Source organism: Drosophila biarmipes, chromosome X (genome assembly GCF_025231255.1).
Source record: "Drosophila biarmipes strain raj3 chromosome X, RU_DBia_V1.1, whole genome shotgun sequence".
Classification (NCBI taxonomy): Eukaryota; Metazoa; Arthropoda; class Insecta; order Diptera; family Drosophilidae; genus Drosophila; species Drosophila biarmipes.
In genome coordinates this window covers 1694033-1714349 of record NC_066611.1, presented here as the reverse complement: position 1 = coordinate 1714349, position 20317 = coordinate 1694033, and the positions used below count along the sequence as shown (strand labels likewise).

General features: G+C 43.0%; 2 protein-coding genes across 4 annotated transcripts; one reads left to right on the top strand and one right to left on the bottom strand.

The window, feature by feature from the left end:
- Nucleotides 1–207: 207 nt before the first annotated feature.
- On the bottom strand, nt 208–2744 carry LOC108028876 (clusterin-associated protein 1). Of its 3 annotated transcripts, none has more exons than XM_044093238.2 (4): nt 2656–2744; nt 1443–2594; nt 951–1229; nt 208–892 (listed from the first exon to the last, which is right to left on the bottom strand). In XM_044093238.2, exons 1-4 carry the CDS (start codon nt 2675–2677, stop codon nt 783–785), a joined length of 1563 nt encoding a protein of 520 aa, XP_043949173.1. In that variant the 5' UTR covers nt 2678–2744; the 3' UTR covers nt 208–782. The 3 variants fall into 3 exon arrangements, with proteins under 3 accessions (XP_043949173.1, XP_016956355.1, XP_043949174.1); XM_017100866.3 differs by having other exon boundaries at nt 951–1226; XM_044093239.2 differs by lacking the exon at nt 208–892 and having other exon boundaries at nt 1109–1379.
- Nucleotides 2745–7357: 4613 nt separating this feature from the next.
- LOC108028901 (uncharacterized) lies at nt 7358–8374 on the top strand. Its single transcript, XM_017100919.3, has one exon. The coding sequence runs from the start codon at nt 7445–7447 to the stop codon at nt 8213–8215; it is 771 nt and encodes a 256-aa protein (XP_016956408.2). The 5' UTR covers nt 7358–7444; the 3' UTR covers nt 8216–8374.
- The last annotated feature ends 11943 nt before the right edge of the window (nt 8375–20317 follow it).

The following is a 20317-nucleotide window of genomic DNA, read 5'->3' as shown; positions in this document are numbered from 1 at the left end:
TCATTTTCAATTTAAGAGAGTTTTCAGAGAGGGAAAAATTATACCAAATAAATTAACCATGCGAATAACAAATTTATTTATTTATTTTTCCGAGTTCCCGTCAATAGCAAATCAATTTAACTTATTTGTTAAACATTTTTTTAATATAAAGAAGGTTTCCTATCGCAAACCATATAAGCCAAAATAATGAATTAAATTGGGGTTGAGGAGGGGTGTACAAAGGAATCTAGGAATTCGGTTTCGAAGGACTTACATGACCCGTAAAAGATATAAACATTTTGATTTGATTCTCGAATTATTCCCACAGTTTTCCACCAAAGTTGTATTTTTATGTGCATTATTGGGGAAAAACCTCAGCTGATGAGCACCAACACACGGTTGGAATACTTCATTTGTCTTCGCTAGCGGATCTTTTGAGCTACCCCGTAAAATCCTTGGGGGTTTCTTGTTTTTCCGACTGAAACGACGCCAGCAGACCAGGCCAAGTTGAATACTTTTTTTTGGTAATTGTCTCAATAGCACTTAAAGTCTGGGGACCAGTAATGATAAGGAATCTCGTTCTCAAATTCGACCCCAAAGCTCTTGAAGTTTCGAAGACACTTACCCTACGAGTAGCGGGTTTAATCATTAAGGACTATGATATCACTACGTCATAAATAAGTTATCCCTCTGCAAAACGTTGGTTATACATACTCCTCATTACTGGTTGAAAATATTTTATTGGAGCAACCAGGTTTTCCGGTTGCAGTGTCTAAAAAACGGTAGAAAATTATAGGTAAGCCCTAAAAATCCTCGTCGCTGTGGTGCTCCGCCTTGTTGGCCGTCTTCGGTCGCAGTGGCAGCTCTCCAGTTAGCTTTGAAATGCTGATGTCATCTATCGAGTTGAGATCGACTGGGAGCAAGTAAAGTCACAGATTATTCTAGGTTGAGGGCGTAACTTCTCCACTTACAATCGTCGTCGCCGCCGCCCAAGGCCATATTGCTCATGCCACTAATCCCGCTGATGCCGCTCATCCCACTCATCCCCATGATCTCCCCGACATCGAGTTCGCTCTCTGAGCTCCCGAAGCTGCTGTCATCCTCCCGTGAACTGAGCATGCTGCTTCCGGGACCATGGCGGCCGTTTCGGTGGGTCCCGCCTGCGTCTCCTCCAGCCGCTCCACTTCTTCTGGATCCCCGGGTGGCTCTGACATCGCCACCTCCTTCGGGTCCTGCTGCTCCCCTTGCTACTGTTTGGGTTGTTATAAACAGCAGACATATTAATATTATTGGATTTCTCCAAAACTACGTAAGTGTCAAAGAACCTATACTATTTTGGATCATTGCCTATAAGGTTCTACCTAAATTACGATGGATTTCTGTAACATCAACTTCAGTTTCTTTGTGAAGAAGAAATTGCTGTGAGACCCCTGAACAAAATATTTAAAATGCGAAAAACCCACCTCCTTTTCTGCTCCTACCCGTTGTTGGTCTTATTCTGGAGGTGGCAGTACCAGGACGTTTTCCCTGAGCCGAAGGCACGCTGCTCTGCTGCATCAGCTTATCCTCGTCCCGTATATCGGGTATCTCAGAGTCCAGGCCGAAAACACTCCTCCCATTTACCACCATGTCCAGGTCGGAGACGGCCTCGCCGCCATCGTCGCCCTCCTCCTCGTCGTCTAGATCGTCGTCGTCGTCGTCGTCCTCTATGAGACCCTCCGGAATGAAGGGCATGGAGCTCTCTGAGGGCTTCTGCAGCACGGGCGAGGCGATGGGCGTGGCACGCTTAGTACGCAGCTCCAGTTGGGACTTGAGGGCATCGCGGACATGCAGCCTTAGGAAGAAGCGCTGGAAAAGCTGCTGCAGCTCCTTCTCACAGTCCTCGAACTCGGCCATGTGGGCCGGCCGAATGCGATGCAGTGCCTCCAGTCTTTGGCGGGTTCTTTCCAGCTCCGCTCGGCGGCGCTGCAACTTGGAGCCCAGGGCATTGGACTCCACCTTCGCTGCCTCCAGCTGGGCTTTGCTTGACTGCAGGCGAACTTGACTGGCCTGGATGGCGTTCTTCAGGGTTCTCTCCACACTGAGCAGCTCCAGGGGTCTTTGGGCCTGGGACAGCCGGGTCTCCTTGTTCAGCAGTTCCTTCGAAAGCAGCTCGTAGATAGTCGAGCCTCGCTGGGTTAAGTCTGCGGCCAGCTCTCGCGCCTTTCGCAGTTCGTCCATCTTGTCGCCAATATCGACGGGATTAAGGCTTCTGTACTGATCCCGCTGGTCCTCCTCGTCGCGATCCCCCTCGTTTTGCACTGGGGCTGTCAGCAGTCGCGTTACTTTCTGTAGTTCCGCTGCCGTGACCGCGGCGGCTGCATACAGTTTCTTTGGATTCAGACGTATGGCCGCCTTGGTCACAAAGAACTCCGTTGCCGAGCGAACGAGGAGAACCCGCTGCTCCTCGGACTCCACGCCACCGGGCAAGGTGGCACCCGGCTCCATCAGACCAGCCAGCCATTGGAGCAGCTCGGTGACTATGTGAAAGCTGGCAAGGCTGCCGTGCGGACTGGCCAGGGACTGCAGGGGAAATACACGGGGAAAGCCCAGCAACTTAAGGTGTTCCCCCAAATCTGGAGGAGGGAAAGCTTTCCGCTGCAGGATGAGGAATTAGGGGACGGAGTCAGTACGCACCTCGCACATCCTTGAAGGACATTTCTGGTTTCCAACGTGTTCACCCGTTTTTGCTGCGCTGGCAATTGCATTTTCCTCGCCGTCATTTGTTGTGGTCTTTGGCGTCTTTGTTTGCGCCACCGAGTCCAAAGTTGATAGTTGCCAGGCAACGGCAAGTGCACAGTCAAAAAAATGGTTGATGTATTTCAAGAATTATCATAGTATTAAAATTATTAACGTTACACCGGAAAGGAATCTTCAGCTTGCCAATGTAGTATAGATAGAAGGCAAAAATGGGATTCTTATTTAAGTAATTATTTTGATCAATAATGTTTACTTACTTTACAATGAAAAATGTATGGAGATAAAAAGGTACACTTAAACAATTTTTTAAAAGTTTTCATTTTATTTTCCATAGATTCCTATGGTAGTTGCTGCAAAGGTTGAATTAAAAAAATCAGCCAAACAGAGCAAAGGGGAAAAACAGACCAAATGAAGATAAGGAACCTAAATCTGATATCTGAACCGTCTAGTTTTTGTAGTTTCCGACATCACAGCGATTAGACGGGCAGACGGTTAGTACAATACGGACAGGAAAATACCATATACCCTGTTTGGTTATTTCATTATGTATTTATTAATTTTTTTTCGATGAGTATCAAAAGCTGCGAGCAGGGGCGCAGCACAGCTGACACCGCTAACAATTTACTTCCAAGCAGTCGGCAAGCAAAGGTCATACTTATCACCCTACAAAATACTAAGGATACTAGATACTACTAAAAAATACTAGATTAGGAAGGATCGAAATACCTATGTAATATATTGAAGAAGAACAGAACAATAATAACTGGTAACTTTGTAGAATTGAAAAGCTCTCAGATTGTCCAGTAAAATAAAGCGGACGATAAAATGGAAAAATATTGAGAAAACAATAAAAAGAAAAAATTCTTATTAAATAAACCTACGGTTTAAGCCAAAAGGGTATATCAACATCTGATTGCCAACAATTAAAATTTCTTTCTTGTTCTAATACAAAAATTTTTAATTGTAATATATTTTTTTTAATTCTATATAAAAATCATAAGTGCAATAATTTTGGGTTTTAATGCAGTTTTTTCAGTGCCGTTCTCCCGACTGTAGAAAGTTTTCATACAATTGCTGTTGTGGGTCATACATACATAATGCACCTAGGAAACGGTTGCTCGGTAGCCTTTTCCCTTGAAATTTAGAGGATGCGTGTCAAATTGGGTAATTTTTTCCCCTAATATTGCGCCTAATAATATGAAATAGTGACTAATACAGTGACTGAATTTAACCTGTTGCACTTTATATTGAAGTTTTTTCTGTAAATACTAAAGAAAGGATTGTTTTAATTACTGTCCCATTTTAATTTATGCTTGTATGCCACTGACAGATTTTTTTAAAAAAGAGTCATTGGTTTTGCTTCAAAAAAATGTTATTTTGTCGATTAAAAGCAGCATTTTTGACCGATTAACTTCCCGATAGAGGCGTGCCTTAGTTTTCGTTCTGGTCGGCTTGGGTTTTCTGAAAACTGTTTGTTCTTGTTAAGACTAGAGAAAACGCTCTAGTCGGCACCATCGACTATCGATTACCCCATACTCAGTCAATGATGCGATGGAGAAGTGCAGCAAAGCGCAACCCAACGGCGCCACCTGGCGGCACCATTTTAATATGCTGAAAACGTTTTAATATAATCGGTCGAGACAAGTTTTAGAGTGGGCCTGAGGGCATTAGAGTGGCCTTGGCATCCTTCGAAACCTCCAGATTATCACTTTTCTAGTTTTTATAGTTTCCGAGAACTCGGCGCTCATACGGACGGACAGACAAACGGACATGGCTAGATCGACTCGGCTAGTGACAACGTTTCCTTCTAGCCGTTACATACTCTACAAGTGACGGGCGAAAAAATTTGGTCTTGCAAAAGCCAATCACACTGTACGCCGTTCTATGATTTTTATGAAAAGCTTTACCAGACTCACTAACATGCTGTGCCAATCAATCGGATGTTCGATATAAGATATAAGCTCAGTGTTGATAGCTACTTGCTCACCAATTTAAAAGTTTGCTTCGTATTAATGCGGGGAATTTCTCGGAAAATGCGGATAATTGGAAAAATGAAACATTTCCTATAAGATGATTTAATTCCCAATTTAAAGTAGCCCACAACCCGAAAAATATTTCATGTCGTCTTTTGACTCTCCACTGTTCCATAAATTTCTCGAAATCTGTGAATAATAATTTAATACATTTTTTCCTATACCGTGCAATGTGGAACAAGCCCTGGGTTAATGGCGATCCGTCCAAGGGGTATAAATTATTTTAAAGAAAGTGTTGTTATTGAAATTTTAAGGGTGCCGAGTATCAGTCATAGTCATGACTGGCGAAGTGGTTCTCGTACTGGACTTTGCAGGGGTTTATAGCCGTTCAAAATTCACCCACTGCTAGGCTACTTTCTTGAAATCTTTGGATAATTTGTGATGCAATTTTCCAGCATCATTGCTTAATCAACCCATCGACCTATTATAGGCCATTTAATTTTTATGATCATTTAATTTTTAATGCATTTTTTATTAGACAATTTAAGGGTGGGTACTCGCAGTCTAGTCGCTGGGACGTACTTTTCCTAACACTTTTGTTCTTTAATTTTTTCGATTAGGCCCCAAAATAACCAGAAAATCAAAGGGTTAAAAGCTTAAATAATAGCCACCACAGCTGTATATCCCTTAACGCGTCGTAGATAATTGTGTGTATTTAAAGTTTATAATATTATCTCTCCAAAAGGAATCGCTCTTGTAGCCAGCTTCGATTCAAGCCATCGCACTATGGGGACTTTGACCCGTTTTTAATAACTCCTAAACTATGCGAGGTATTTTGATCATTTTTTTTTTAGTGGTAGGAACACCCTTACATTGAGTTTGGAAAAGTGGGCGTATCATTTAAACCCCCCCACCCCACCTATTAAAAAATATTATCTTTTACTTTCCATTTTGTTTTATTATTTCTTTTTTATTATTTTCTATTTAAATTTTATAGAATAAATAATAAAAAATCAGTCAGCTGCGTCTAAATTTTTCTCTGCGAATTTTCAGTTGAATGATAATAATTCTACGACTTCGTCTGGAAAAATAACTCTATTATGTTTCTGATTACCCCTTCTTAAATTTAACGATGAAATGTAAGACTCTGAAGTTTCCGTTGCTCTTTGAAGAAAGTCTGTGTTCTAAAACTAGCTTGACGGATATTATTATGAATATTTGTAAGCAGCCATAGTATAGTTTCCTTTTCGGGTATAGTTTTCTCTTCTTTTCAATTAAATACCAGCTTATATTATTTTCCCTAAATACCTTGTTCATTTTTCTTTTGCAGCCAAATTTCCGATAAATTTACAAAAAACATTCGAATTTTTTTCTTTAAACGAGTTTTATTCATTTTAACAATACTACTGTCCATATGCTCACAAATAAAAGCGATCAAGGCACTCAGTTTGTCTCGGCCGCATTTTGCTCGTGCCAAATTTCTAACGGGGCCGCGTTGCCAATTGAGAAGTTGCTACACAAAAATTAAATTATAAAAGTCGCAAAAAGCGCAGATTGAGAAAGGATTCCTTAAATTGGGAATAAATCAATCTACAAGATGGTATAAGACAATGTCAAAATTTTTTGCAAATTCCATTGGAAGTCGAAATTTCTTCTAAAAAGATACACACAGACATCACTTGCTAAATTTATAAATTGTTTGAAAAATACAGATAAAATAAAGCATATATTAGTTATGACATATAGTAGACTGTAGCAGAATGAATTTCCGTTTCATATTTGAAGGATTTAAGTTTTCACAAAAATTAGGCTTAACGTAAACACGTGCTGTTAGCTTGCAACTGCCGAGTTTAACTGATACTTGCAAATAGCACCTTTTTGGCACAAAAACGGGTCAAAGTCCCCACAGTGCATCGGTATTATGGCCACAAAATACATTTACTCTGTAAAATGGAATATTGGCTATTGCAGGGTACAACAAGAAAGGAAGTTAGCTTCGGCAAGCCGAAGTTAAATGTTATTTCCAAGCGTAGGAAGTTATAAGTTAAAAAACACCGAAGATATAATTTTTATACCCTTGCAGAGGGCATAATGATTTCAGTCAGAAGCTTGCAAAGCAGTGAAGGAGACGTTTCCGACCGCATAAAGTAAATATATTCTTGATCAGTATCACTGGACGAGTCGATCTAGCCATGTCCGTCTGTCCGCCCGTCTGTCCGACCGTTTCTACGCAAACTAGTCTCTCAGTTTTAAAGCTATCGGGCTGAAACTTTCCGAAAAGTTTTATTTCTATTGCAGGTAGTATATAAGTCGGAACTAGCCGGATCGGACTAATAATATTTCAGCTAAAAACCTTTTACAATAAATGATGTTAATATTGGTGTTGTGCCCAACCAAACAATAATTGTATTGCTGTTATTGTTATTATTAAGAAAAATGTGTTGAGCCTAAATGAAATATTTTACTACGTATATGTTCTAAAATGGGGTATAGGGGTTTCGTGGAAAAGTGCTTCGGTCATGGAATCCTACATTTTAGCCCATACATGGACATAGCTCCAGGCGTAGGCCCATTTTCATTTCTCGGTCATTTTTGATCATTCCCCATTGCGAGGATTCGATCAGTGTTTAGTAGGCTGCTTTCCTGTGACAGTTGAAAAATTGTAATCGGAACCTACCAGGTCAAGCTCTAGCGCCTTTCTGTAAAAATTAAAAAATCTTTTTTAATTCGGCATATCCTCGAAAGCCGCAGCCATGGGCCCAAGGAAACGCATTTCGAAGATCGCATCGCGGAGCGAGGTGCCTGTGGCGCAGACGACGGAGAGCGCGTCCGGGCGTTCAGTTGGCACCCAAACCGATGTCCTGGCAATTGTTCCGCCGAAGCCCAAGAAGACGAAGGACAAGGGCAAGGCGCTGGCCTTGCAGGTTCCGCCGTCCCAGCAGGTGGACACATACCTGATGCCGGCGGTCAATCCGCAAGCATCGCCGGTGGCCGCTTCCGCCGTGGAAGGTGGACAGCCGGCGGCTTGCCCGGAGTTTGTCCCCGAATTGAATGAGAAGGCGTGCCAGGCGGAGCACGGCGCTACTCCGGACCCGGCCGACCGGGGGATCACCCCGAATTTCGGCGAGCGGCAGATGACCTACCTGAAGTCCCTGGTGACCAATCGACGCGAGAAGGCCAACCACTGGGATCGGAAACGTCTAGAGACTCTGATGGCCCTGATCAACAACAACCCACCGCCGCGTTGGCACCTGGCCTCCCAGATGTGGCTCGAGGTCGACCAACTGGAGGAGCGCATAGAGGCCTACGATCAGAGGGAGCTGCTGGATGCCAAGAAACGTAAAGTGGACGAGGAGCTGGAAAATGAGCAATGTGAGGGGCAGGACGGGCTGCAGGAAGGGCTGCAGGAACGGCTGCAGGACGGGCTGCAGGAAGGGCTGCAGGACGGGCTGCAGGACGAAGAGATGGACGACACACAGAACGAGCAGAACGAAGAGGTTCTTCAACTTCCAGCGACGACTTAGAAAATCGAGCCACTGTTCTAAGTCTTATTGTTCATATTACATCATTCATAAGAATTTAGAAAATGTAATCTGTTGGGGCCGCTGGGGATAAATACACCCCACGATTAACCGAAAATTCTATACGATGTAAAACAGCTCAATATAACCCACATTGGTTCTACCATATTTGAAAAAACAAGCTAGTTTGGCGCGAGCTATAAAAAGCTTATTTTTCTACACCTTGTGAACTACTAAAGCTAAAGGCTTGTGCTATACGACGTTAGAAAGGTATTTTGAAATACTAAGTACGCGTTTTAAACACGATTTGTGTAAATACCACCGGTATAAAATTGTGGCCCAAGATTTTTTTATTTCGATTTTTTCTTTAGTTTTTTTTGATTTCTTAATACTTTTCTAACGATTTGCAACTACAATTTTAAGATCTCTTCTTCTTTTTGAGATTCCATAACTGTGATATTTTTGTATTTATTTAGTATAATCCATGTTCGTCACAAAAGTTGATATCAGATCTTTTGTTTGCTGTAGGTGCGATCGTCACTAGATTTGTACCTCGTTCAGTGGGGTTTTCCTTGATTCCTTACAACTGACAAACACAATAAGATGGGTGTATAATAATGCCACATGGAAATTACAATAAAAGATAAACCAAATAATTAATTTAATATTCTTAAAATGGCTGGCCTTCAAGAGTATAAAAATCATGATTATGATTACATAAGAGAATATAGTGACTCCCAATCCCCGATTATGAGATTTAGGGCCCTATTCGTTTATTCCATTAGACCGGTGGGGCAGGGAAGGTGAGAGTGGGGTAAGGATTGTAAGATTGTAAAGTTAGGTTGAACATAGCAGCTATAAACAGTCACTGTGAAAGTAATATCATTGAAAAAACTTTCCATTGGAGAATTGATGTAAATGTTAAAACTGATTTTAAACTATCCTACCCCCAGTATTGGGGTAAAAGTAGTCATAAATTTACATTCGCTGTAAATGGCATGTGGTTGATATTAATTTTTGGATTTTGGAGTCTTTGGACATCAATCCTTTTTAACCTGCCTTCGTGTTTCACCGGGGTCAACTTTTATGTGACCGTGTCTTTTCACTAAGAAAAAATAGCGAAGAAAAATTATAAACACTCACGGAAATGTGCCAATTTCTTTAAAAAAAATTATAAGCAAGAAAGGAAGTTAAGTGCGGCAAGCCGAAGTTTGTATACCCTTGCAGTTATAAGAAATAATCAACTTTAGTAACACCATGAGATATTTTTAAGGATTGTTGCTGACTTCAATGATATTAAAAATTATTTCATTCTTTTTTTCAGACCATTTTTTTGACATCTATATGTTGAAGTAGTACGATTTTTATTAAATTGAATTCGAAATTCTTAAAAAATTATATTCCCAATATTATAAGATAATTTGTCAAAAAGCCCCAAAGCTATAATTTGCTTCATTTTTTTTCCCACTAATTTTCCGATCGTTCCTATGACAGCTATATGATATAGTCGTCAGATTAAAAAAAAATTCAATTTGAAGTTCAAAACCAATTAAAAAAATGTTATTTCAAAGCGTAGAAGAAGAAGAATATGTTAAAAAACACCGAATATATTATTTTACCACTAATTTTCCGATCGTTCCTGTGGAAGCTATTTGATATAGTCGTCCAATTTTGATAAAATTTAATTCGAAATTCAGAACCAATTAAAAATTATTATCTATAAGCTTAGAAGGTAATATATTAAAAAACATTTCATATTTTCCGTCTAATTTTCCGGTCGTTTATATGGCAGCTATTTGATATAGTCGTCAGATTTTGATAAAATTTAATTCGAAATTCAAAACAAATTAAAACATGTTATCTTCAAGCGTAGGAGGCTATATGTTCAAAAACACCCAAAATATAGTTTTTTCATATTCTTTTACCACTAATTTGCCGATCGTTCCTATGGCAGCTATTTGATATTGTCGTCCGATTTTAATAAAATTTAATTTGAAATTCATAACTAATTAAAAAATGTTTTTTCCAAGCGTAGGAGGTTATATGTTAAAAAACACCAAAGAAATTATTTTTTCAAAATTGTTTCCATGATAGTTCCTATGGGAGCTATAAGATATAGTTTTCCGATCCGGCTGGATCCGACTTATATACTACCTGCAATAGAAAGAAGACTTTTGGGAAAGTTTCAGCCCGATAGCTTTAAAACTGAGAGACTAGTTTGCGTAGAAACGGACGGACAGACGGATGGACAGACGGACGGACATGGCTAGATCGAGTCGTCTTGTGACGCTGATCAAGAATATATATACTTAATGGGGTCGGAAACGGCTCCTTCACTGCGTTGCAAGCCTCTGACTGAAATCAATATACCCTCTGCAAGGGTATACAAATCCCAGGAGAGACGAGTTTCCAATAAAGTGTCTCGAGCAGAAGAAAAATATTGAATGAATGAAAAAATGTATAACTTCTTTATAACCTATTTAAAGCTCAAATTTGTTTAATTGACAGAGGGCCGCACTCGTTTCATTCGACTCTGCCCCTACAAGACCAAAGACCGAGACCCTTGCAATGTAATAAATAAAGTTAGACATGACGCGATTCATCGGGCTTAACCTGACATCAAGGACTAGTATCCCAAAAATCAGACATATGACTGATATATGACTTTCCTAGATGGTTTTCAAAATTTTAGAGATATGTAAGTAAGTATGAAAACAATTATGTAGGTCGGCCACCAAACTTTAAGAACTTACTTACTTAGCCTAAAACAAGTTTTACAAATTTGTATTAAAGAAATCAATGATATTAAATTTGAACGATGTCAGTTTACACCTTTCGTAATTAAAACCATAAGCTTGCAGGTAAAATAAATAGCCATAACATTGGCACTATTTTTAATGTTTAATGATCTTCACATTCTTTTTTTCTTATACATTTATTTTCATTCAACGTGTCAGCAGATATAAACTCCGCTGTGAAACCGTACTTGGATGATTTTTTCAAATAACTATATAGTACGCACACCATGAGACTGTGCAAAGGCGACTACTATATCCGCGGAATTGAAAAACTGCTGTGATGGTTCGACCCAAAGATACTCCAATAGAAAGGTAACGAAAAAAATTGAGAAGGTTGCCTGCTTATATTTTAAACATTTGCAAAAAGGGCAGTAAAAGTAAAAATTGAGAAAATTTGGATCTTTTGGGGTGGTGTCCCGGCTATTTACCTAGTCTTATTCTTTCTGAGAATTTGCGTTGAACGACATTTGTTAAGCTCCAATGCTGCATGCAAAAGGTCCTCTAAAAAAGTATACTGGGGGTCTTTCCAAAATGAAGATGGTAATCCCCATGTTTGTGGGTTTGTATAAATCCGTTTCTGATTTTAGGGTCTCCGGTGTATTGAGTACTAGTTTGCCGGGAAATAAAAACGGACAGATTCAAAGGGCTACGTCTCTAAAAAGGTTATTTAATATGCTAGCCACACTCCTATCCTGAAGTGGAATAGAAATATAGAAATTTTAAAGTAATAGCAAAAAGTTGTTTTTTAAAAATCATTTTTAGAACATTTTATCCTAACGATTTCTTTTTGAATTTTAAGCTAGATTTATTCCTTAACTATTGAGATTCCTTAACTTTTGATTTGTAACACTTTAAAAATATACTAATGATGCGAGAAACTTAAATAGTTTTATAAAAACTTGTAAAGCTAATTTTAATTGGAAATGTATTGGGACATAACCAAATAACAATTTTGTTGCTTATAAAGATTTAATTAATTATTTGAGGTACTATTTAAAGAAAAATAGAAGTTTTAAATTGTTCGCAAAAATATATATATGCGTAACGTACTGGGATTGATAAGGCGTGTTGCTCTGATGCGAGGAAGCCCTGGTTCGGATACCCGCTCGGCTTATGCATTTAAAATAAAATATTACATTAAGAGAAAGATTAGATTTAAGGAAGAACGACAGATGACCTTAAGATTCTACACACTTGTTACATTTAAATTTACTGCCGTCTATGCTTACCGAAAACGAAATATAATGGTCTTTAATTATTTTGACATTTATTGTCTGATCGTTCCCATGACAGCTATTATCATATCGCTGACATATCATATCAAATTATAATTTTTTTAATTTTGAAATATAAAAATACTGATATTCCGGAGAGTAGAAGTTAAGTTATTAAACACTGATTGGCTAGAAGCATATCTTAATCTCTCTCGCACTCCTTTTAGCTGAGCTCAGGTGTCTAATAGTCGATACCATCGCTATTTAATTGAATGCATATATTATTCTTACTTCATATTTACTGCATATAGTCGCACCTAGGTAAATTCTGATCATTGTTTTGTTTTCTCCATAAAAGCTTTAAGCTCACACGCATTGCCGTAGATCTGCAGTAGTATTGAAACATCACGCGACTATTTTGCTTGCATTTTTGGTCTGAGTTGTTTGCCAGTCGGATAGTTGAACTCCACCCGCTCACTAATCGCAACCCGCTTGAAACCTATTGTAAAACCGCGTTACATTCAATAAAGCTTGAAAATACTATAAAACATTAAAAAATTATAATTCTAACTTCGACTCTTGGGAATATCTTTTTTTTTAATTTTAAAATTTTATAAAACACTAAAAAATTATAATTTTGATGGATAATTAATGAAGAAGCCTTTATGTTTTGATCGCCTTTTGCAAACTATTTTTACACAAAAATTTTCATTTCACGTTCAAGATTTTTCAGGTATATTTTACTTGAAAAACCCTCGAAATAAATCCCTATGGCATTCGGTAAAATAAGGTTTCTAAGTTATTTCTAAGGGTATAAAATGTCACAAAAATGCAAAAAAAAAACGAAAAAAGAAAGATAGAAAATGCGTGTACTCCAACTGGACGCAGTTTGAATACAACGCCGTCAGATGCTGAGGTATTGCCTTTCCATGGCATCTGCGGACCCGCTAACGGAGACGACGGGTGCAGGCGGTACCTCTAGCGATGACAGCGTTCCCTCCACAAGTGGCTCCGGTCCGCCACTGGCTCCATCGACGGCCGCGTACTTGGCTTGCGAAGCATCCCTTGCAGCAGCCCTTCCGCCACGCTTTCCCTTCGGCCGGCGCTTTCTACCACGGCTAACACTGCCGCTACGACTGCTCGAGAGCTCCGTCTCCATCGGAGCTGGGCCCACCTACCGGCAACTTCCGGATTCCTATCTAGTGCAGTCACCCGATAGAAATGTCCCCGGGTCCGGCAGCAGCGAATTCAGCTGAACAGCTGATTTCGACAGAGAAAGCTCGCTCTCTCAGGCATAGCCCGAACGCCTCACTCACGAAAGCTCTCGCCCTCGACGAGAAGCTGTGGATCATCCGCGTAGGCACTCAGTGAGCAGTACGACTCAAGGCGCCGGATCAGTACATCCATCAAAGGGGCCGCTGATTGACACACAGCCTTGCAAATCGACCCGTTGATACCGTCCATGCCAGACGAGCGCTTGCTCTTCAACCTGGCGACACAAGCATCAACTTCCGAGGCATTCAAGGGCGGTGGGACTTCCTCCACGGGGATGATCGGTGCGTCAGACTCCGCAGCTGGGAAAAAGTTGCGAAGGAGCACTCGCGCACAGTCACCCCGACTGGTGACCAGCTCGCCATTCAGGCGGAGGCACCCAATCTCCGTCCGTCTCTTGCGACCCCTGCACATCTTGCAGACGCGCCCCAGGGATCGTGCGAGTTTTCTCCCACGATGCGGCTCCAGCTGTCCTCCTTGGTCTTCACGATGAGCTTCCGGTAGTCGGCTGTGACAAGCCGCAGCTCCACTACAGTCAGCTCGGCCACGTCATCATGCTGATGGCGTCTGGCATACTGAAGACGGCGCCTGAGTCTCCTGACTTGGCCGGACGTCCTCCTTCCCAACGCACATCGATATCGCTGTGCGATCTAATGTTATCGAACATGTAGCTTCGACTAGGTTGGTTCAAGGCCACCACGCGGCATGCGTAAGTGGGCACCAACGCCCGGCAGTTGTACGCAATCCAGCCAATGTACGCCTTGCCGCCGTCAAGCACGTCGAGGGCCGTGGTGCTGACTTCCAGCGTCACACTTACAGTGGCGCCATCCGCCTGCGACCACGACTTCTCTAGCCGCACCTGCTTTTTGAAAGCCTCCAGGTCCATTCGGTCCACGAAGTTGCTTTGAACAGCTCACTCATAAAGTCAGCCGGTGGCGTCGCAGTATCGACATTGCTGACCAGAACTTTTGGAGTCTGGGCTGGGCTTTGCTTCACCTCCAAGCCAGCTTCTGCAAACTTCCTATTTGCCACAACCTTCTTTATTTCGCCGGACGACGGGGTGCGGATAATGGCACCGCCACGCGCCAGTCCTCTGACTTCATGCAGACGGACTCCTGGTGAAGGAGCAATCTCCTTTCGCACATTTTCAGCCAGCTGCTGGCCCCAAATGTTCGGGTCTGAGCTGTGCACCACAGTCGACCAGGTCGGGACCGGCACGGCATGGGGCATGGCAGAGGGCAACGGCAGGCTGGGGTACGCAGTGGCATACACCGAGGGCATCTGGGTGGCTCCATGTTGGATGGTCGGCGGTGGCGGCGTTGGCAGCGGCGTCCTCTTCACTTGCTTCCATCGGTCTTCCAGAATCGCATTGCACTTCGTGAGTGCCGAGATCAGGGCCTCGTACTTTGCGGCGACTCTGAGTACCTCCCTCGTGCAGGTCCGTCCCAGGCAGGTGGTGACATCCAGCACGACCTCCGACCTAATTTTCGCGATCTCCTCTTCACTTGCTTCCATCGGTCTTCCAGAATCGCATTGCACACCGTGAGTGCCGAGATCAGGGCCTCGTACTTTGCGGCGACTCTGAGTACCTCCCTCGTGGAGGTCCGTCCCAGGCAGGTGGTGACATCCAGCACGACCTCCGACCTGATCCTCGCGACCTCCGCGGAAATTCGGGCGAGGCCACCTCTCACAATCTCCATTGCATCGGGTTCCTCCACGCAGTCTACAGGCGTTACAGGAAGCAGCGGGAGCAGGCGGCGGCGGCATCTCCAACGACGACAGCGTCTCCTCCGCAAGTGGCTCCGGTCCGCCACTGGCTCCGTCAATGGCCGCGTGCTTGGCCTGTGAGGCATCCCTCGCAGCTGCACCCCTGCCACGCTTTCCCTTCATTATTTTTATACAAAAAGTAAAACTCCGTTTAGTCTGATGTTGTTGACTATTATATTTTATGACAAGACAGCCTAGATCAGGCCTCACACGTTGCTCGGCAAAATTAATCTGTAGCATACGAGTGCAGGGTCCTCTTTTTAGAAAAGATAACGCTGACTTAATAGTATATGCTTTATTCACATTCGACTTGTTAACTTAGGTTTTACAAAATACACGTGTGCTATAGAACTGTCCTTTGCGAGATTCTGGCAGCTCACTCACGTTGCAACTGGGTATCGAATACAACTTAGGAATATCGAGTACAGAAAGGGAAAGATATTAGATCAGTAGGTGAGACCGCTTCTAGTGGTCCTTGTCTCTCCAGTACCGCATCCCACACGAGTATAACGTTTGGATTATTTACCTAACTTGGCAGCAGAATATAAATACAAAAATAATTTATTTCCGCTGTTAAAATTCCGTTGGGCTTACGTTGGTTTCGTTGGGCGAGGAAATAAACATTTTTCAAAGAGCTAAAACCATTTGAGCTGCTGGACGGTGGGTAAAGTCTTCTGGGTCCAGCCGCGACTCTGAAAAGTCTTTCGGAGTTGGAATCGAATCGATAATGGTGCGCCGATGGATAGCCCTTGATGCGGCAATTCCGGCAAACCTGCCCGCTCTGTCGGGAGACCATGTCCTTCGCCTCCATCCTGAAACTGGCCTCTTTGGGGTCGAATCTGACGCACCAATGGCACTTGCCTTCGTCAAGGACATAAAGAGCCGTCGCGTCGACCTCCGGCGTCATGTTAGTTGTAGCGCCATTGGCCAGCGACAATGGCTTTTCAAAACGCACTGTGCAAAGAGCAACTGGTCGATAAGCTGGCGGCGGTGGAGTCTTTTTCAGCTGCCTGTAACTGTTGCAACTTATGCAACTAAGAAATAAAGCTTTGCAAGGCCACTACCAAGTTCTTTTCCTGCACTTGTGCCTACCGCCAACAGTGGTATGCGGGATTCGCATAATAAGTTTTCAATAAAAATTATTATTTTGTTGATATTTTTAAAAATCTTTTTTTTTATTGTTGTTTATAATTAGATTTAAATCGATTATTTTAATTGGTGTGTTTCTTAAACTTTTTACACCAGCTTACATGAAAAAGAAAACGCCTTTTTTCAATGACAAATATTTTTTTTTTAGTTTTGTAAGCTGGCATAGGATGTTTAAGAAACATTAGATAAAGTTATTTTCCTATCGATCCGGCAGCACCGGAACAACAATTCACACTTCCGGTTGATAGCGCGAGAGAAATCCCGCACTTGTGCCTACCGCCAAGAGTGCTTAAGAACCAAGAGCGCTCTCTCAAACACACGTGCTGGCAAATTCTAATTGGCAAAAATAAGAAATTCCTTATTAAACGTCAGTTTTCCAGAACGATTTTTACGTACAATTAGTCACAGGGAAAAACGCAAATTTTAATACAATTTTTAGCGTTCAAATCCACCGATTTATCATAATAATGAGGAGCGCGAGATACACACGTCCGTCGTTATTGGATTGACCTCCCATTCATATGCTCGAAATATTTCCGACCTCTAAAATATATAAAATATATTATTATTATTATAATATTATATATTTAAAATAGGTAAACCTATTACAAAGGCTCGGAGGAACTTGCTGATGGCCCTGATCTCGGCGCTCATGGTGCGCAATGCGATTCTGGAGGACCGATGGAAGCAAGTGAAGAGGAGATCGCGAAAATTAGGTCGGAGGTCGTGCTGGATGTCACCACCTTTCTGGGACGGACCTCCACGAGGGAGGTACTCAGAGTCGCCGCAAAGTACGAGGCCCTGATCTCGGCGCTCACGGTGCGCAATGCGATTCTGGAGGACCGATGGAAGCAAGTGAAGAGGAGATCGCGAAAATTAGGTCGGAAGTCGTGCTGGATGTCACCACCTGCCTGGGACGGACCTCCACGAGGGAGGTACTCAGAGTCGCCGCAAAGTACGAGGCCCTGATCTCGGCACTCACGGTGTGCAATGCGATTCTGGAAGACCGATGGAAGCAAGTGAAGAGGACGCCGCTGCCAACGCCGCCACCGCCGACCATCCAACATGGAGCCACCCAGATGCCCTCGGTGTATGCCACTGCGTACCCCAGCCTGCCGTTGCCCTCTGCCATGCCCCATGCCGTGCCGGTCCCGACCTGGTCGACTGTGGTGCACAGCTCAGACCCGAACATTTGGGGCCAGCAGCTGGCTGAAAATGTGCGAAAGGAGATTGCTCCTTCACCAGGAGTCCGTCTGCATGAAGTCAGAGGACTGGCGCGTGGCGGTGCCATTATCCGCACCCCGGCGGCGAAATAAAGAAGGTTGTGGCAAATAGGAAGTTTGCAGAAGCTGGCTTGGAGGTGAAGCAAAGCCCAGCCCAGACTCCAAAAGTTCTGGTCAGCAATGTCGATACTGCGACGCCACCGGCTGACTTTATGAGTGAGCTGTTCAAAGCAACTTCGTGGACCGAATGGACCTGGAGGCTTTCAAAAAGCAGGTGCGGCTAGAGAAGTCGTGGTCGCAGGCGGATGGCGCCACTGTAAGTGTGACGCTGGAAGTCAGCACCACGGCCCTCGACGTGCTTGACGGCGGCAAGGCGTACATTGGCTGGATTGCGTACAACTGCCGGGCGTTGGTGCCCACTTACGCATGCCGCGTGGTGGCCTTGAACCAACCTAGTCGAAGCTACATGTTCGATAACATTAGATCGCACAGCGATATCGATGTGCGTTGGGAAGGAGGACGTCCGGCCAAGTCAGGAGACTCAGGCGCCGTCTTCAGTATGCCAGACGCCATCAGCATGATGACGTGGCCGAGCTGACTGTAGTGGAGCTGCGGCTTGTCACAGCCGACTACCGGAAGCTCATCGTGAAGACCAAGGAGGACAGCTGGAGCCGCATCGTGGGAGAAAACTCGCACGATCCCTGGGGCGCGTCTGCAAGATGTGCAGGGGTCGCAAGAGACGGACGGAGATTGGGTGCCTCCGCCTGAATGGCGAGCTGGTCACCAGTCGGGGTGACTGTGCGCGAGTGCTCCTTCGCAACTTTTTCCCAGCTGCGGAGTCTGACGCACCGATCATCCCCGTGGAGGAAGTCCCACCGCCCTTGAATGCCTCGGAAGTTGATGCTTGTGTCGCCAGGTTGAAGAGCAAGCGCTCGTCTGGCATGGACGGTATCAACGGGTCGATTTGCAAGGCTGTGTGTCAATCAGCGGCCCCTTTGATGGATGTACTGATCCGGCGCCTTGAGTCGTACTGCTCACTGAGTGCCTACGCGGATGATCCACAGCTTCTCGTCGAGGGCGAGAGCTTTCGTGAGTGAGGCGTTCGGGCTATGCCTGAGAGAGCGAGCTTTCTCTGTCGAAATCAGCTGTTCAGCTGAATTCGCTGCTGCCGGACCCGGGGACATTTCTATCGGGTGACTGCACTAGATAGGAATCCGGAAGTTGCCGGTAGGTGGGCCCAGCTCCGATGGAGACGGAGCTCTCGAGCAGTCGTAGCGGCAGTGTTAGCCGTGGTAGAAAGCGCCGGCCGAAGGGAAAGCGTGGCGGAAGGGCTGCTGCAAGGGATGCTTCGCAAGCCAAGTACGCGGCCGTCGATGGAGCCAGTGGCGGACCGGAGCCACTTGTGGAGGGAACGCTGTCATCGCTAGAGGTACCGCCTGCACCCGTCGTCTCCGTTAGCGGGTCCGCAGATGCCATGGAAAGGCAATACCTCAGCATCTGACGGCGTTGTATTCAAACTGCGTCCAGTTGGAGTACACGCATTTTCTATCTTTCTTTTTTCGTTTTTTTTTTGCATTTTTGTGACATTTTATACCCTTAGAAATAACTTAGAAACCTTATTTTACCGAATGCCATAGGGATTTATTTCGAGGGTTTTTCAAGTAAAATATACCTGAAAAATCTTGAACGTGAAATGAAAATTTTTGTGTAAAAATAGTTTGCAAAAGGCGATCAAAACATAAAGGCTTCTTCATTAATTATCCATCAAAATTATAATTTTTTAGTGTTTTATAAAATTTTAAAATTAAAAAAAAAGATATTCCCAAGAGTCGAAGTTAGAATTATAATTTTTTAATGTTTTATAGTATTTTCAAGCTTTATTGAATGTAACGCGGTTTTACAATAGGTTTCAAGCGGGTTGCGATTAGTGAGCGGGTGGAGTTCAACTATCCGACTGGCAAACAACTCAGACCAAAAATGCAAGCAAAATAGTCGCGTGATGTTTCAATACTACTGCAGATCTACGGCAATGCGTGTGAGCTTAAAGCTTTTATGGAGAAAACAAAACAATGATCAGAATTTACCTAGGTGCGACTATATGCAGTAAATATGAAGTAAGAATAATATGCATTCAATTAAATAGCGATGGTATCGACTATTAGACACCTGAGCTCAGCTAAAAGGAGTGCGAGAGAGATTAAGATATGCTTCTAGCCAATCAGTGTTTAATAACTTAACTTCTACTCTCCGGAATATCAGTATTTTTATATTTCAAAATTAAAAAAATTATAATTTGATATGATATGTCAGCGATATGATAATAGCTGTCATGGGAACGATCAGACAATAAATGTCAAAATAATTAAAGACCATTATATTTCGTTTTCGGTAAGCATAGACGGCAGTAAATTTAAATGTAACAAGTGTGTAGAATCTTAAGGTCATCTGTCGTTCTTCCTTAAATCTAATCTTTCTCTTAATGTAATATTTTATTTTAAATTCATAAGCAAATATTTAATTTTTGTTTACTCAGGCCGAGCGGGTATCCGAACCAGGGCTTCCTCGCATCAGAGCAACACGCCTTATCAATCCCAGTACGTTACGCATATATATATTTTTGCGAACAATTTAAAACTTCTATTTTTCTTTAAATAGTACCTCAAATAATTAATTAAATCTTTA

Coding starts and splice junctions, on each gene's coding strand:
- LOC108028876 (XM_044093238.2), bottom strand. CDS start 2,677: ATGTCCTTCAAGGATGTGCGAG. Junction 1,230..1,442: donor GGGTAGGAGCAGAAAAGGAG/GTGGGTTTTTCG, acceptor CAACCCAAACAG/TAGCAAGGGGAGCAGCAGGA. Junction 893..950: donor GGGCGGCGGCGACGACGATT/GTAAGTGGAGAA, acceptor ACTTGCTCCCAG/TCGATCTCAACTCGATAGAT.
- LOC108028901 (XM_017100919.3), top strand. CDS start 7,445: ATGGGCCCAAGGAAACGCATTTCGAAGATCGCATCGCGGAGCGAGGTG.